This window comes from Zootoca vivipara, chromosome 2, assembly GCF_965207765.1.
Source record: "Zootoca vivipara chromosome 2, rZooViv2.hap1.1, whole genome shotgun sequence".
Taxonomy (NCBI): domain Eukaryota; kingdom Metazoa; phylum Chordata; class Lepidosauria; order Squamata; family Lacertidae; genus Zootoca; species Zootoca vivipara.
In genome coordinates this window covers 11,338,417-11,354,628 of record NC_142584.1, presented here as the reverse complement: position 1 = coordinate 11,354,628, position 16,212 = coordinate 11,338,417, and the positions used below count along the sequence as shown (strand labels likewise).

At 48.7% G+C, this 16,212-nt stretch overlaps 1 protein-coding gene across 4 annotated transcripts; it reads left to right on the top strand.

The window, feature by feature from the left end:
• The first annotated feature begins 2,298 nt into the window (after positions 1–2,298).
• Positions 2,299–15,561, top strand: TARBP2 (TARBP2 subunit of RISC loading complex). Of its 4 annotated transcripts, none has more exons than XM_088661314.1 (9): positions 2,299–2,560; positions 5,542–5,711; positions 9,386–9,491; positions 10,023–10,106; positions 10,967–11,036; positions 11,860–11,977; positions 12,589–12,716; positions 13,227–13,419; positions 15,085–15,561. In XM_088661314.1, exons 1-9 carry the CDS (start codon positions 2,499–2,501, stop codon positions 15,240–15,242), a joined length of 1,089 nt encoding a protein of 362 aa, XP_088517440.1. In that variant the 5' UTR covers positions 2,299–2,498; the 3' UTR covers positions 15,243–15,561. The 4 variants fall into 4 exon arrangements, with proteins under 4 accessions (XP_088517440.1, XP_034956244.1, XP_088517442.1 ...); XM_035100353.3 differs by having other exon boundaries at positions 10,964–11,036; XM_088661316.1 differs by lacking the exon at positions 2,299–2,560 and adding an exon at positions 2,657–2,945.
• Positions 15,562–16,212: the final 651 nt, after the last annotated feature.

The window sequence follows — 16,212 nt, the reverse complement described above, 5'->3', positions numbered from 1 at the left end:
TCCTAAAACTGAAAGTGCCTCGTGTGCATAATCTTTCACACGAAATCAGTGACTCATGTACTGTACACATAAATGCGCACAGCTGTAGTTACACATCCTTAAGCTTCGTGTCAAGCCGCAGACTGCAAATTCTATCTTCTTCTTCGGCGATCACTCGTAGCCGAGTAAAAGAAATAACCCAGAAATAGTACCTCAGGTTAAGAACTTTGCTTCAGGATGAGAAAAGAAATCGCATGACGGTGGCGTGGCGGCAGTGGGAGGTCCCGTTAGCTAAAGTGGTGCTTCAGGTTAAGAACAGTTTCAGGTTAAGAACGGACCTCCGGAACGAATTAAGTTCTTAACCAGAGGTACCCCTGTACTTATGCCTGGATTGGTGGTTTGGTTTATTTATTTATTTTTAAATACTGAATTTATTCTGTAACTTGCAGATTTTTTGGGGGTGTGTGTGTGTCATTTTGTATACATATTTGCATTTCCAGTGTTCTCTTATTTTTCATGTTTTGATTTCCCCCCTGCAAGCCGTTTTGGGGACGCAGCTTGTTGTGGGAAAAGCAGCATATAAAGTAAAAACCAATCAATCACGAACCCAAGTTACCCTGGATAGCTCAGTCAGCAGAGCGTGAGGCTCTTAATCCCAGGGTCGTGGGTTTGAGCCCCACATTGGGGAAAAGATTCCTGCGTTGCAGGGGTTTGGCCCTTGTGGTCCCTTCCAATTCTACAATTCTATTATTCCTTGTTTCACTGGCAGCTTCATCCCTCATTATTGTGTTTAAGCCGAGCATCGCTTTGGCAGGGCGTGGGTGCTTGTACCAGGTGCCTTAACAGTATGCAACGTTCATGAGCGTAGACGTCAGAAATGATTGAAAAGCATTTAAAAAAACACCTCTGTAGTTTTACCCCCTCACCAGCAGAAGCCTCCCCCCCCCCCGGTAATATATTTTTTGGGGGGAATTTTACCCGTGATCTCCCAATGAAGCTCAACAAAATTTGGGTGATCTCCCCCAAAATAGCTCAACAACATTTTGTCCCCACCCCCTTAACAAAACCCTATCTACCCCCATGGCAACCAGGGCCGGATTTAGGTTTAATGAGGCCCTAAGCTACTGAAGGTACGTAATGGGGCCCTTTATATGTCCAGCTGCCCTTTGTCAACAAGAAATTGTCGCTGTTTTTTTGTGTTGAATATATGCTATATGGTAATTTATGGACCTAATAGGTACCGGTATCTAAAGCCATTTGCACATAACAAAATATGTATTTTATCAAAGTAATTGTTGAACTGAAATACAATTAAGAAGTAGTATATTAATAGTGAAATAATTATTAAGCTGTAACTTAAAATGATTTTTTTATTCATACAAACTTAATAATGCAAACACATTGGCATTTGGCGATAACAAAAGTTTCTTTAGAAACACAATTTACAAAGACTCATAACCTAGTCTCTAGAAACTTGCTGTAACATGAAATAATAATAATAGGTGTATATATACGATGCAAACTACTAATAATAGCAGAATGTAGGCATCCTATATACAGAAATGAGCAAACCAGTGATATTTTAGGGAGCAGGCTAGCAGGTGGGGCCCATAACTTACATCATAGGAGCCTACACAACGCAAAATACTGTTGCTGTATGTAGGTTTTATTTTATTTGTTTTTATCTTATATTTTGGAAATGTACACCCAGTTTTTTTTCCTTTTGGGGGGGGGCAAGAGATGGGGCCCTAAGCTATAGCTTGTTTAGCTTATACTGTACGTAAATCCGGCACTGATAGCCTAAAATTGCTGCTACGGCCCATTCAACGTTGAAGGGTAGTTGAGTAATGTTAGCTTGTATCTGCGTTGAGAACAGTAGGGCTAAGCCTCCCTTGGGTGTACCCCCTTTGACTGGGTGTTGCTCTCGTTACATACAAGTGGTAATAAGTAGCAGAGATCTATTAAATTAAAATTTTAAAATCTTAAAAGGCTAAAACTCAATTTTAAATGTAAGCATCAATTCTGTGAATTGGATTGTAATTCTACTTTATTTTAATTATTTTATTTTATTATTTTTCTTTTTTAAGATATTTCAATCTCCAATGTCATATTTATTATAACTTGCTTTCTGGTCTTTGACCGAAATAAAGATACTTTGGCCTGATGGCAAGCGAAATAAATACTATTTGTCTGTCGCTGTATCTATGTCTATGACCGCCGGAGACTACTACTCCCAGCGTACAGCGCGGGACAGCCGCCCCGCAGCGATGGGACAAGGCCAGCCTCTGCTCGCTGTGCGGCCGAACGGCCTTCTGGGAGGCGTAGTCCCCTTACCGAAGCCGCCTCGCGCTCTGGGCCCGGCGCCGGACTCCAACTTCCAGGATGCGCCTCGCAGCGCTCCGGAGGCGGCGGCGGCCGGGTGGCGGGGCCGCCGCTTCCTCTCTCCCGGCCATTGTGAACCGGGCTGGAGGGCGGCGGGCGTTGCGGTGGCGGCGGCGGCGGCGGGGCAGGAGGAGGGAATGAGCGAGGAGGAGGCGGAGGAGCCTTGCGGGAGCGCGAGGAGCTGCGGCGGCTTCCCCAGGTGAACGAATCCGCCCGCGCCGTTGCTAAGAGACGGGCGGGGCGAGGGAGGGAGGGAGGCAGGAGGAGGAGAAGCCCCGCCCCCTAGGGCGCCGTTGCTAGGATACCCCTCATGGAAGAAGCAGCGCGGGGAGAGCTTCGCTCGGGCCTGGCGCTGCCATGATAACGGGAAGGCCCAAGTGCGGCATCTCCCATGCCCTGGGCAATTTTTGGAGGAGGGATTCCGTTCGAGGATGGGTCCTGACTAAGAGGGATGGGGCTGGGGGCGACAGCGAGCCATCCTGCCACTCCCTAGGGGTGCGCAGTCCAGAGGACACCACCATCTGCAGCACAGTCCTACACCTGTCTATCCAGGTGCCCGTCGCGGCTCACTCCCAGGAGGGCAGGTATAGGAGCGCAGCCTTATTGTCTGCCATATAGGAGGCGGGGGGGGGGGGGCGGACCTGAAAGCGTGGCTCCATTGGTAGAGCGCAAGGCTCAATCCCAGGGTTGTGGGTTCGAGCCCCACGTTGGGCAAAAGATTTCCTCAGTGCGAGGGCGTTGGACTATAGGTGACCCTTGCGGTCCCTTCCAACTCCACAGTTCTGTGAAAACGATTTCCTGAGACTGCACCAGCTTTCTGCATGTTTATAGGGACCTTGGTGCCGCTGAGGGGCTTACATAAGCATTAATGACTTCATTAAGATTTACCGTATTTAAGGGGGCACAAAGCTGCAAGCCAGCAGGAGTTTATTTTGACAGACGCTTGTGTTATTTATTAAATTTGTGTACTTCCCTATAGCCGCAGGTCTCAGGGTGGTTCACAGCATAAAATGACAAGACAGAAACACAAGAGACATAACAAAAAGTAAAAACAGGAACAACCCAATAATCCCCCCATTCACCATTTCAATGGGCATTGGATGTCAGTCAGCCAAAGGCCTAGTTACAGAGGAATATTTTTGCCTGGTGCCTAAAGGTGTATAAAGTGGCAGGCAAGCCTCCCTGGGGAGGGAGAGCATTCCACAAATGGGGAGCCTCTGAAGAAAAGGCCTGTTCTTGTGTTGCCGCCCTCCAGACCTCTTGTGGAGGAGGCACACGAAGAAGGGCCTCAGAGGATGATCTCAGGGCCCAGGTAGGTTCATATGGAAAGAAGTGGTCTTTGAGGTATTGCAGTCCTGAGCCATTTAAGGCTTTATAGGTCATAGAATCATAGAATCATAGAGTTGGAAGAGACCATAAGGGCCATCCAGTCCAACCCCCTGCCAAGCAGGAAACACCACCAAAGCATTCTTGACATATGCCTGTCAAGCCTCTGCTTAAAGACCTCCAAAGAAGGAGACTCCACCACACTCCTTGGTAGCAATTTCCACTGCCGAACAGCTCTTACTGTCAGGAAGTTCTTCCTAATGTTTAGGTGGAATCTTCTCTCTTGAAGGTCAAAACCAACACTTTGAATTGGGCCCAGAAACTACTTGGTAGCCAGTGCAGCCGGATCAGGATCAGTGTAATGTGCTCAAACTGTCTTTCCCAGTAAGCAACCTGGCTGCTGAATTGTGCACTAGCTAAAGTTTCCAAAACTTCTTCAGAGGCAGCCCTACGTATAACACATTGCAGTAATCTAACCTTAAGGTTACTAGAGCATAGACAACAGTAGTTAGGCTATCCCTGTCCAGATAGGGGTGCAGCTGGGCCACCAACCAAAGCTGATGGAAGGCACTCAATGCCACTGAGGACACCGGAGCCTCAAGTGACAGCAAAGGGTCCAGGAGTACCCACAAGCTATATACCCATACCCATACTTGATGTGTGTAATCACATCAAGAGCAGGCAACCTCCCAGTCTTCTGACCTGGGGAACTATCCACTAACAGTGCCTCAGTCTTATCTGGATTGAATTTCAGTTCATTGGCTTTTACCCAGCCCATGATTTAAGGCTAGATACCATTCCAGCACTTCCACTACCTCATCTGCAGATGTAAATGAGTAGAGCTGAGTATCACCAGCATATTGCTGACAACTTGATGTTAAACAGCATAGGGGATAGGACTGAACCCTGTGGAAGCCCACATTGAAGGCTCCACAGGGCTGAAAAACACTCCCCAAGCAACACCCTCTAGGAACAACCATCCAAGGGACAGCTGCTTCAGAAGGATAGCATGGCCAATGGTATCAAAAGACGCTGAGAGGTCAAGGAGCTGTTTCTGTGCCAAAACTGAACCTAGGAAACTGAGGAATATCCGTTTCCTCCAAGAGCCCCTGGATTTGGTCCACGACCACCTTGCTCAGGAAAGGGAGATTAGGGAGATTGTATAATTGAACATTTGTTCTTCAATTGTTCTGGAATCAAGGCTTATAAGGATTTTAGTTTTCTCAGTGGCTGTTTAGCCATCATAGCAAAACTGAGCTTGCTTGTACCAGGAAACTTACTAACAGGAAACAATCGCTGCAGCCTTTATGCTGGAGAGGAGAAGCTGTGGTCCTACAGGTGTCATCTCTTATCAGATGCCATCTCTTATCAGACCCACCGGCAAAACCAGTTGGTAGGGATAATGTGACTTGTAGCCCCAGCAACAGGTACCCTGTCCCTACCTATCAGTAATTCTATTTTTGTGAGCATCAGGCTGGCCGCTCTTGCTTTTGGTCTGATCCAGCAAGGTAACTTTTCCACACTTCCTAAACTAGAAACCCTACATCTCTCATAAGAATGCATTGAAAGACCGTAATTATCCCAGTTAAAAGACAACAGGAGCTAAGTAATCCATGAAGCTGGGAGGGATGGGCTGACCTCATTGTACATTTGCTGTTGAAGGAACTTTGGCAGTAGTAGGAGTTTTAGGAGCTCCCACAAATTATAGAAGGTGTGGGGGGGAAGAGACAAGCACATCCTTCGTTGCAGACGATGGAATCATGGAAGACAGAGAAACACTACTGGGTAAAAGGAGCCCCGGTGGAAGAGTAAGGTGGCTTCCAAGATCCATCTTTGTCTCCTTTTTACCCTCAGTATAGAGCAAATGCTGGCGTCCAACCCTGGCAAGACCCCTATCAGCCTGCTGCAGGAGTATGGGACACGCATAGGCAAAACCCCTGTGTATGATCTACTGAAAGCCGAGGGACAAGCACACCAGCCCAACTTCACCTTTCGCGTCACTGTTGGAGACATCAGCTGCACCGGTTAGTTGTGGTAAAGAACGGGAGTGTGGATAAACCAGTAGAATTTGGGCAGGGGAGGAAGAGGAGAGGTTAAGATCTCTCAAATTTGGGGGTAGGCTAGAGAAGATTGCATGTCTTCTACAGTCCTTCATATTTGTCTCAGCAGCAGAAAGGGGATGGAGTTTCTCCAGTTGTGCTTTTGAACTGGGCCTTCTGCCTGCTTCCAGTTAACTTTGGGTTTGCCCCTACTTTGAGGGGCTCCCTCTAATACAAGCTCCTCTTTAGCACACTGGTCCCCTTACCTTTTATCTAGGAGTGGGGAATCTTTTTTGGTTCCATGGGCCAGATCCTACACCCACTTGTCAAGAACACAACATCATTATGATGTCACATAACTGATAGATGGGTTGTCATGGTCACCTGCCAGAATCCATTGCATGGGGTTCTGAGCTGGCTGTTGAGCTGAACATAACTTCTCTTCCCCCAATACAAAAAAAATTGGGAACCTTTTAGGCCACAGATAGGGAACCTGTGGCCCTTCAGATGTTGTTGGATGCACACTCCTCTTAACAGCCCCAGCCAGCATGATTTGGTTTGATTTGACATTTGTATTAGAGGGGTAGGGGAGCTGGGGGAAAAATCACATCTTGCAACCAATGTGCCCCTTGCGTTTAAAGATTATACATGGGTAAAGGTAAAGGGACCCCTGACCACTAGGTCCAGTCGTGACCGACTCTGGGGTTGCGGTGCTCATCTCGTGTTATTGGCCAAGGGAGCCGGTGTACAGCTTCCAGGTCATGTGGCCAGCATGACAAAGCCACTTTGGCGAACCAGAGCAGCACATGGAAACGCCACTTACCTTCCTGCTGTAGCGGTACCTATTTATCTACCTGCACTTTGATGTGCTTTCAAACTGCTAGGTTGGCAGGAGCTGGGACCGAGCAACGGGAGCTCACCCCATCGTGGGGATTCGAACCGCCAACCTTCTGATCGGCAAGCCCTAGGCTCTGTGGTTTAACCCACACCGCAGCATGGGTAGACAAGTCTAAAAAGCCCGGGACTCAAATTTTCACAGCCCTTTAGTGGCTATGGTGGCTCATTTACCAGAAGTATTGTATTGAGTGTTATCTTTGGAAGTGTATACTCAATTCTGACCAAACTAAGCATCTTAGAGCAAAATATACATCAGGCCTTATAGACTCGTCTACCCATGTACTATCCAAAAGCAAAGGGGCACATTGGTTTCCAGATGTGGAATATATTGACATTATCTTCAGCTCTCCTTCCCCACTATGATTTGCTTTTCCAACTACAGTGTAGAGCTCAAAGCAGCCCACCATAATAACAATAGCTGTGAAAATTAACAAGCGCTAACAATAATAATAATAATTGTATCAAGAGCACAGTAGCATATAAATAAAGCAAAAACAAAATCAATTCATCAAACAATTAACACAACTCAGTGTAAACACAGAGCGATTCAAAATATCACCCCAGTGCCAGTTGACTTACTCTCTCTGCAAAGGGGCTTCTTAACCCACCAGCGCGGCAGCAGCAGTACATTCCAAGGTAGTTTTTCTGGGTTGTGGTCTGGCAACAACTGGAGGGTACCAGGTTGGAGAAGGCTGTCCTGACTCACTACAGCTAACTCACTCACTTCTAGATTTGGGGAGTAGAAAGCAGGAGATCCTAGTTTCTAGACTTCTTGTTGTAACCTATTTGGTACCCTCTTCCTCTCAGAACTTGGGACCTTGAGTTACTTGTTGGTTCTGTCACACTCACCAGATGTCCTCACAGGGTTGGGTTTCTCGCTGCTGGGCTCTTGGCAGCTTTTCTTGGAGAGCTCATTGGCCTACTGTCAGCTGACCAACAAGAGAACAGGATGCTGGAATAGTTGCTCCATTAACCTGATCCAGCAGACTCTTCTTAGAAAGTCATGCAGAGCTATAACAAGATATAATCAAGAGGCAGATTAGGGCAGGTGGAGCTGCAGGCTTTGAAGGGAGCCTCCACCTAGACTTGACTGACACTGCTTCTCATGCCACAGTTGAGTTGCCAAGGCCTGATTGTGATGTCATAAAGCTGCAATGACAAATGCTGCATCTGGTTTGAACAGGGCTGTGCACAGCCTTGCTAAAGCCCAGCATTTCCCCCTGCTGATGCTGCTACTCGTTGCTTACATGCACGGCACCTGTCCCAACAAGCAATAATAACACAATTCAAAAGGGTAAAGCGGCCCCTGACCGTTAGGTCCCGTCGCGGACAACTCTGGGGTTGCGGCGCTCATCTCGCTTTACTAGCCGAGGGAGCCGGCATACAGCTTCCGGGTCATGTGGCCAGCATGACTAAGCTGCTTCTGGCAAACCAGAGCAGCGCACTGAAATGCTGTTTACCTTCCTGCCAGAGCGGTACCTATTTATCTACTTGCACTTTGACATGCTTTCGAACTGCTAGGTTGGCAGGAGCTGGGACCGAACAACGGGAGCTCACCCCGTCATGGAGATTCTAACCGCCAACCTTCTGATCTGCAAGCCCTAGGCTCTGTGGTTTAACCCACACCGTCACCCGTGTCCCACAATACCACAATTTCTATCCCTTTATCCCATGATTTTTTTACAACTACTTTCACAACTATTTTACTTGTCTTTTTTCTTTCGCAGTGATTTTAATGTGAATCAGCCTCACACTATTATATTACTATTATCAGCCGGAGTGGCTTGGATCCTGCAAAAGGCACTCAGCCCTTTCTTCCCTCTAGCCCTTCATTAACATTTAATTTCAGCAGGGGTGGGAGTGAATTTGTAGGAATTAAATTTTACTCTCAGTGACTGGACGGTCATAGTTTATTTTATTTTTTGGGATGCTACTTCTAAATGTGCATGTATGCTTAACTTGGAAGCACTTTCCCTCATATCTTGATGGAGAGGGGTAGGCAAGAGGGTTATGTTTGTGATAATGTTAGGAGTGCAATTGTGGGTGCTGCTGCTGGTGATACAGAAACAGATGGGGTGGGATCTCACCTGTGAAGGACCCTGTCTGAGGTTCCTCCCTCCCCTCATTGTTTCAGTGAAACTTATTTTTTCATTGACTTGCATAAGGAGAGGGAGGAAGAAGAGGTTGGATTCCTGGGAACAGGTGGTGGTGCGGTGTGTGTGGCCCACCCCCCCAAGCAAGGATCCTTGCGATAACAGGGTCCTCATTTTATGTGTGTGGAGGGGTAAGCTTTCTGCACGCACACACACGCACTTCTGTGGCTCCAGTCTCTCCCACCTCTCCCTATGCAAGTTGATGGAGACATCTCTCTCTCCATTGGCTGGGCTTAACTGTCTGTGGAGGCATGGAAGTGCATGTGGATATAGGAGAAAGAGAGAGCTTTCAAGCATACCTTCTTCCCACACTGCTTGTTATTGCAGTTCACAGTGGCATATAGTATGTAATGCTGTTGCAAATGAGATGCAGTGCTGTGCTCTGTCCATGTGCCGCATTTGTGAGAAATACCAGCACAGTCACACCTTGCAAACAAGGAGCTTCAGTGCAGATTGCACCTGGATCTGGTCATCATGGAAGTCCCATATATGCTACCTTCCATTATGGAAGGAAGGCCGGGATATAAATAAGTTTCTGTGTTTGCCCTTCTGAGTTGCCCTTGCATCCTTGTGTCACGACCTGCTTTCTCTCCCTTCTCCTGTCCTTAGGCCAAGGCCCTAGCAAAAAGGCAGCCAAGCACAAGGCAGCAGAGGTGGCACTCCGGCTTCTCAAGGGAGGAAACATGCTGGAGCCAGCAGCAGTGGAAGAAGCCAGGTGAGGGCTATGCACAGTCTGTACAAAAGGCCGGAATCCCCCCCCTTCTCCCATGCACTTATTAGAAAATGAAATGCCCAGGGAATCTTCTGTCTACAACATCCTCTCTAGCTGCTTACTGCCTATGAAAGCTAAATTTCAGGCAGTTAGGACAAAGAGGTTGTTGATAAGTAAGCCACTAAATAAGTAAGCTTAGTGTCATGTGCTAACCAGGCCAAAGAGGGACAGAAACTTTAAAAGAAGTTGAAATCTGTGGTTTGCATTCCGTGATACAAACCGAGCAGCACAATCACAGGTGCACAGATTGCGCACAGTCATGGGAACAGGAGAGTTCAGCATTGAGCATTTCTGCACAGGCCTCTGCAGTTGAGGGGAGTTTGGGTAGAGGGAACCTTGCTAGAGAGCAGGAAGTGCCTGCACCCAAGTTCTGGGGGATGGCACGGGAGCAGTCTCTCATTTCGGGAAGTTTCTTCCACTGCATGCGCTCCTCCTACTGAGTGTGCTTTAATTTTGTCACCTTGTATTCCGAAGCTCTCCTTTCTCTCTAGAGCCCTTGGCTCAGACCACCGCTCCAGTCAACGAGCCTGTACCCACCTTGCCGGTTGCGTCTCCCAGGTAATGGGATGGAAGCGAAAGACAAAAGCACAAGGAGTGGGCTGCCCAGAGTCCTCTGGCTGCTTCGCATGCACCCAGATTTCCCTATAGGCCATCACTGCATACTGGAATAAGCTGGTGCATGCGGCGGGTTCTTCCCTTGTGTCTGACCTTGCTCCCCCCCCCACCAGTGGCTTTTCCATGGGCTTCAAAGCATCAGCTTGGGTGTGGGGTGGGTACACATTCCAGCAGGTATTCTCCACTCAAGGTACAGGAGGGGAAGTAAAAGATCTTGCTTGAACCTGGAGACACAGGCTGTGGGTGGCTGTGTGGTAGGAAGATCCCCTTTCAGTCTACCATCAGCTCCCCTCTTAATGCTGATTGGAGGGTCCATGCCTTGCCCTACAGTGGAGCACCAACTAGGCCTGGGCGATGTATCAATACATCGTCCAAGACTGGTTTGAGGGCCAGAGTACACTGGCACCTTCACCCTACAGTATATTGTGGGTGGGGCTTACCTTCTCAGGCTGCTGCCTCCTTCCTCCCTGTGCCTGGTGTTGGCGGCGAAGGGAGCCGTGGTGGTTTCACCCCGGCACCTCGCGGGGCCGATCTTCCTTCCTTTTCAACACCGCAATGTATTGCTATGTCATGAGGTTTAGGTGGTGATACATTGCGATGTCGAAAAGCTGACATCGTCTAGCTCTAGTGCCAGCTGTAGGCGAGGCTCTCTCTGATGAGGCCCCTTCTCAGCTGGCTCCCCGGAAGGGCTTCTATGTTCCCCTACCTCTGGCTACTTCATAGCGTGGGCGGGGTGTTTGGATTTGGGGCAGCAGAACCACCAGGGAGAACCCTTCACCTTGTGCCCTCTTTTTACCCAGAAGTTCCGCAATAGACATGAAGCCCCCAGTATCACCACAGCAGTCGGAGTGCAACCCGGTTGGCGCACTGCAGGTAGGTCGCTCTCTCGGCTGTGGCTTCCTTCAGCCCCAAGCACTTACAGGAGGAGGTGCATAAGTGAGTACTCTTAGTCAGAAGTTGGTGGATCAACACTTTGCCCTACAGCAGAAAGAGTCCTTGCCAGCAGCACCTTGTCGCCCGTTTCATTCCCCACCCCGTTCTTCTCATTGCTTGTTTTATAAATTCTAAGGCTACCCTAAAGTCCTGGTTTTGGAATGCAAGCTGGCATACCAAAGGGAAAATTTGGTGTCACCATCCAGCACTTTTTTAAAAGTCTGTTTTGTATGGGAGCAGCTTTTGAAGCCATATTAGTTAAGCAAGCTTGGAAGGGCGTGCAAGGCTTTTTTGCTCGTGGAACTTAGGATAGGAACAACATGTATTTGCTGTAGCTCTGGAACGAAATTGGGCACACCCACCTCCAAGAGGATTCCAAACAGGGTTTTGAGCAGAAGCCTTCATCCTTGATGCTGTGAGTTGAATGCTGCTCCCATTTGCTGCATCATCCAGAGCTACTAATAGTCTGTTGTTTTGTATCCATCCTCCTTTTGGCAAACCACTCTCAGATCCCAATATGACTGTATAGCCAGGCTTCAGTACCCTGTCTTGATTTTCCTCCCAGTTACACTTTGCAGCCCAAACCTACGTATGTGCTTTCTCCAGAAATAAGTGTTGCCTAATTTAATTGGGCTTATACCCAAACTGCTGCTTTAGATGCCTCCGCTGCAATGGTAGTGTCCTGAGTTGCCATTCCCTCTAGGAATCCAGGCACAGAAAGGAAGAGGCGATTGCCTTTCTAAAGCTGTCTCTCTCTCTCCAGGAGCTGGTGGTGCAGAAGGGCTGGCGGCTCCCCGAATACACTGTTACTCAGGAGTCAGGGCCTGCCCACCGCAAGGAATTCACAATGACCTGCCGGGTTGAAAGGTTTATTGAAATAGGTATGGCATCAGCTTTTAAACTCATGCTCATGCTTTTAAACTGTTTGTGATTTGCAGTGCCCTGTGCATGATGGGAAGTTTTCCCATAGAGGCTCCTTAGAACTTAGGAGGCAAGGGCCAATGCACCTGACAAGAGGGATGCAGGAAATCAGAGGGAAAGCATTGAGCTCCACAGAGAGGACTTGGGAGACACTGATCTGGGCTGTAAGGACCAGGAGTGCACAACTGCAGTCCCATAGGCTCTGCAGGCACTCAAGTTAGGCTCCCCGGTTGGCTGCAAAGCTTCTGCGCCAAGGAAAAAGAACTCCACACCATTTGCAAGTGGACAAGCTGTGTCAGTTATGTAAAAACATGTTCTTTAACAGCTGCTGTTGTGCTTTCTGCGTCAGGCAGGCTGGATGGGCTGCAAGGCAAGATCAATGCCCAGGAGCTAAAAAAACAACAGCAGCAGTCAGGCTTGATGGGGCAAGCCTGAGGGAATCAGGAAGAGGTGTAGGCTCTTGCAGTCCACTTGCACCCCAGGCTGCCCCCCACCCTTCTCTGCCCTCTCCTCTTTCAACATATCGCAGCCCCCTTCCAGATCACCGTTTTGCCATTTCTTCTCTCTCTAGGCAGTGGCACCTCCAAAAAACTGGCCAAGCGCAACGCCGCAGCCAAGATGCTGGTGCGGATTCACAACGTGCCTCTGGACCCGCGAGAGGGCAGTGAGGCCGAATTGGAGGAAGACCAGTTCTCGATTGTGAGTCTGAGCGGTGGGGAGAGAGAAGCCAGAGTCGGGCAGCCGTAGATGAGCTTGTTATGTAGCTTGCTGATGGGGCGTGACAGGCTTTGCAGAAACTGGGAACTTGCTCCGAAGAGGGGAGCAGCCTCTTTGGCAAATTAAACAAACGTACCTTCCAAGACGTCTTATGGCAAGAAGTAGCGATGGCCACCAACCTGGATGGCTTTGTAAGAAAATTAGATAAATTCATGAAGGATAAGGCTCTACCAGTGGCTGCTCGATGCTCTACTGGATCCCTTGGGAGTCCCACCTTGGGAACCCCCAAAACATCTTGAGGGCCACAGTTCCCCCATCCCTGGGTTAGGACGAAGCTGTGGTCACGAGAGTTGCTTGAGGAAACTTGCAGAGGCTGTGGCCTCTCGCTTCTTGGTCAGCACCACCTGGGAAGGCAGCGCCTTGCTGAGAATAATGGAAGGTGGGCGGCCGGAACAGACATCCATCCCGTGTTCTCTCTCTTCCACTCTTCAGATTGCAGGAACCAAGGTGGATGGAGGAAAGGGTCGGGGGTCTGGCTGCACCTGGGACTCTCTGCGCAACTCAGTGGGGGAGAAGATTCTGCACCTCAAAAGCCATCCCCTGGGAGTGCTGAATGCTGGGTTCTGCAGCCTCTTGCAGGAGCTGTCCGAAGAACAGAGCTTTGATATTAGCTACCTTGACATTGGTAAATAATGAGGCACAGGGGAGGGGGAGGAATTGTTTCCTTGAGAGAACGGCAGGACCCTACCTTTTCTGAAAAGCCCCCTGCGTATGTGTGCATCCTTATTGATTTGAAAGTGTGAAAATTTATATTGTCTACTTGCAAGTTGAGCAGTCAAGTGACCCCCAAAAACCACCCAGAAGTAGCCCAGCAAGTTGAAAGCTACCCACCCACATGACCACTCAAGAAATGCTCAAGAAAAAAGCCTGGGAGGAGCTTGGATTCTGTCTCAGTAATCCACTGCAGGGAAGCAAAGGCTTTGGTCAGGGCGCAAGCTAGATTTGGGGACAGAACTTTGGCATTCATCACTTTATCATTGGTCTGTGGCAGGTGTGGCGAAGCCCACAACCTATGGGCCACATAAGCCCACATTGCAGGGTATTTTGTGGCTCCCAGGGACCCCCCCACCCCCATTTCTTATTTTCTAAAATAACTAAAAATAAGCTGTTATTGTGCCTCTGCCCTTTTGTCTTCCTCATGGATTTGTGCTGAGAATCCTGCCAAGTCCCTCTCCCCACATTAAAGGGAACTGACAGATGACTTAGATTAATATCTGCTGTAGCATTGCTACTTGCCCAGCAGTGGGTCGTTGGGGCCTGACTCCAGCCATATAAGGCCAGTTGCCCTGTGGGAATGAAAAGGGAAATGGGCTGCGACATCCCAATTTATGCCAGCCTGTGAATCAACAGTTCCTTATGCCTCCGTACACCTGCTGTCCCCAGACTTGAGCGTTAGGAAATGTGCACATTTTGCTTTCCTCTTGCTCTGCTTTAATCCAAAGATGCCAAATTTGAATTAAACTGAATTCTTCCATTTGAAGAACCAACCTGTTTTAATTTTCATAGAATTGCAGAGTTGGAAGGGACCCTAAGGGTCATCTAGTCCAACCCCCTGCAGTGCAGGAAACACAGCTAAAGCATCCCTGACAGTTGACCATCCAATCTCTGATTAGAAACCTTTAAGGAAGGAGAGTCCACAATCTCACAAGGGAGACCGTTCCACCGTCAAATAGCTCCTACTGTCAGAATTTCCCCCCCTGATACTGTCAGAATTCCCCCCCCCCCGATGTTTAGTTGGAATCTCCTTTCTTGTACCTTGAATCCATTGGTTTGAGTCCTACCTCAAGAGCAAGAGAAAACAAGCTTGCTCCATCTTCCATGTGACAGCCCTTAAGATATTTGAAGATGGCTATCATATTTCCTCTCAGTCTTTCAGGCTAAACATATCCAGCTCCTTCAACTGTTCCTCATAAGACTTGGTTTCCAGGCCCTTGACCATCTTGGCTCCCCGCCTCTGCTCATGTTCCAGCTTCTCAATATTCTTCTTAAATCGTGGCAACCAGAATTAGTCACAGTATTCCAGCTGTGGTCTGACCAAGGCAGAACGGAGTGGAACTATAACTTCCCTTGATCTGGACACTATACTTCTGTAGATGCAGCCAGTACTAGCTTTTATTGCTGCTGCATCACACTGTTGACACATGTTAAGCTTGTGGTCCACCAAGACCCCTAGATCCATTCCACATGTATCAAGTTAGTACCCACCCTGAACCTTCCAGACAGAGCAGGCTGTACGCAGAGATGTTGTTTTGCTGGCCTGGATGATGCGGTACCTTTTCTCTTCCTGCAGATGAGATGAGTTTAAGCGGCCTGTACCAGTGCCTGGTGGAGCTCTCAACACAGCCAACCACGGTGTGCCACGGCTCGGCCATGTCCCGCCATGCCGCGCGTGCAGATGCTGCCCGCAATGCCCTTCAGTACCTTAAGATCATGGCAGGGGGCAGGTGAGGCCACACGGAAGACTCTGGGCACCCGGGAACCCCCCAAACAGCTTGTCTCCATCTTCCAGCCTGCTAAAGGATGTACTGAATTCAAGACTTGGAGAGGGGTTTGCTGAACCTGCAGCAGAGACTAGGCTCACAGAGACTTGTAGCTCTGAGCGCTAAGTGCTGGGGGGGGGGGCTGCTGGGAGGTCAGGGTAGTCCCACCTCTGTGGCTCACCTGATGCCAATCACCTTGTTTTTTTCCTCGTTGTGGAGGGACAAACACTGACCATTTCTGCCATAACTGGGAGTTGCAATAAACCAGATTTTTTTTAATAAGAAAATGTCTTCTTTTACCCAGTGAGCCCGCCCTGAGATGAGGGAGCCTGCAGCCCTCCAGATCTTGCAACTCCCATGATCCTTGGTCATTAGCCATGCTAGCTGGGGCTGATGGGAGTTGGAGACCACCACCAACAGTGGAAAGGGGGTGCTACAGGTTCCCCACAGTCGCTGTCCACAGACACATCTAGAATTGTACACCTGCTGACCACTGCTGCATCAGACTGAGGCCCTAAGGCAGAATTAAATGGTCCCATTATCCATTATTCTTGAATTGAAGCGGTCAAAGATATAGAATTGTGGAGTTGCAAAGGACCCTGATGATCATCTCATCCAACTGCCTGCAGTGCAGGAAATTGAACCTGCAAACTTGGGGTTATGGAGCTATCCAGGCCAGAAGGCAGTTACTTCTGAATGCAGGGGATGCTCCCACCGCTGGCATTATCATATGCTTTCCAGAGGCATTTGGGTGGTTGCTCTTAGAAACAAGATAATGGGTGAGATGGAGGCAAGTAATTTGCTTGAGACCAAGGCAAAGGAGAGATGACAGCCCCAATAATTTCCCCTTCCCAAAAGCATCATTCATTTAACCTTAAATTTGCTGAAACACGCGTCAAATCGCTCCTTCCCCTCCAATGGTAGCCAAGCAGCCCTGG

Coding starts and splice junctions, on each gene's coding strand:
- TARBP2 (XM_088661315.1), top strand. CDS start 2,719: ATGATAACGGGAAGGCCCAAGTGCGGCATCTCCCATGCCCTGGGCAAT. Junction 11,037..11,859: donor ACCCGGTTGGCGCACTGCAG/GTAGGTCGCTCT, acceptor CTCTCTCTCCAG/GAGCTGGTGGTGCAGAAGGG. Junction 12,717..13,226: donor AGGAAGACCAGTTCTCGATT/GTGAGTCTGAGC, acceptor TCCACTCTTCAG/ATTGCAGGAACCAAGGTGGA.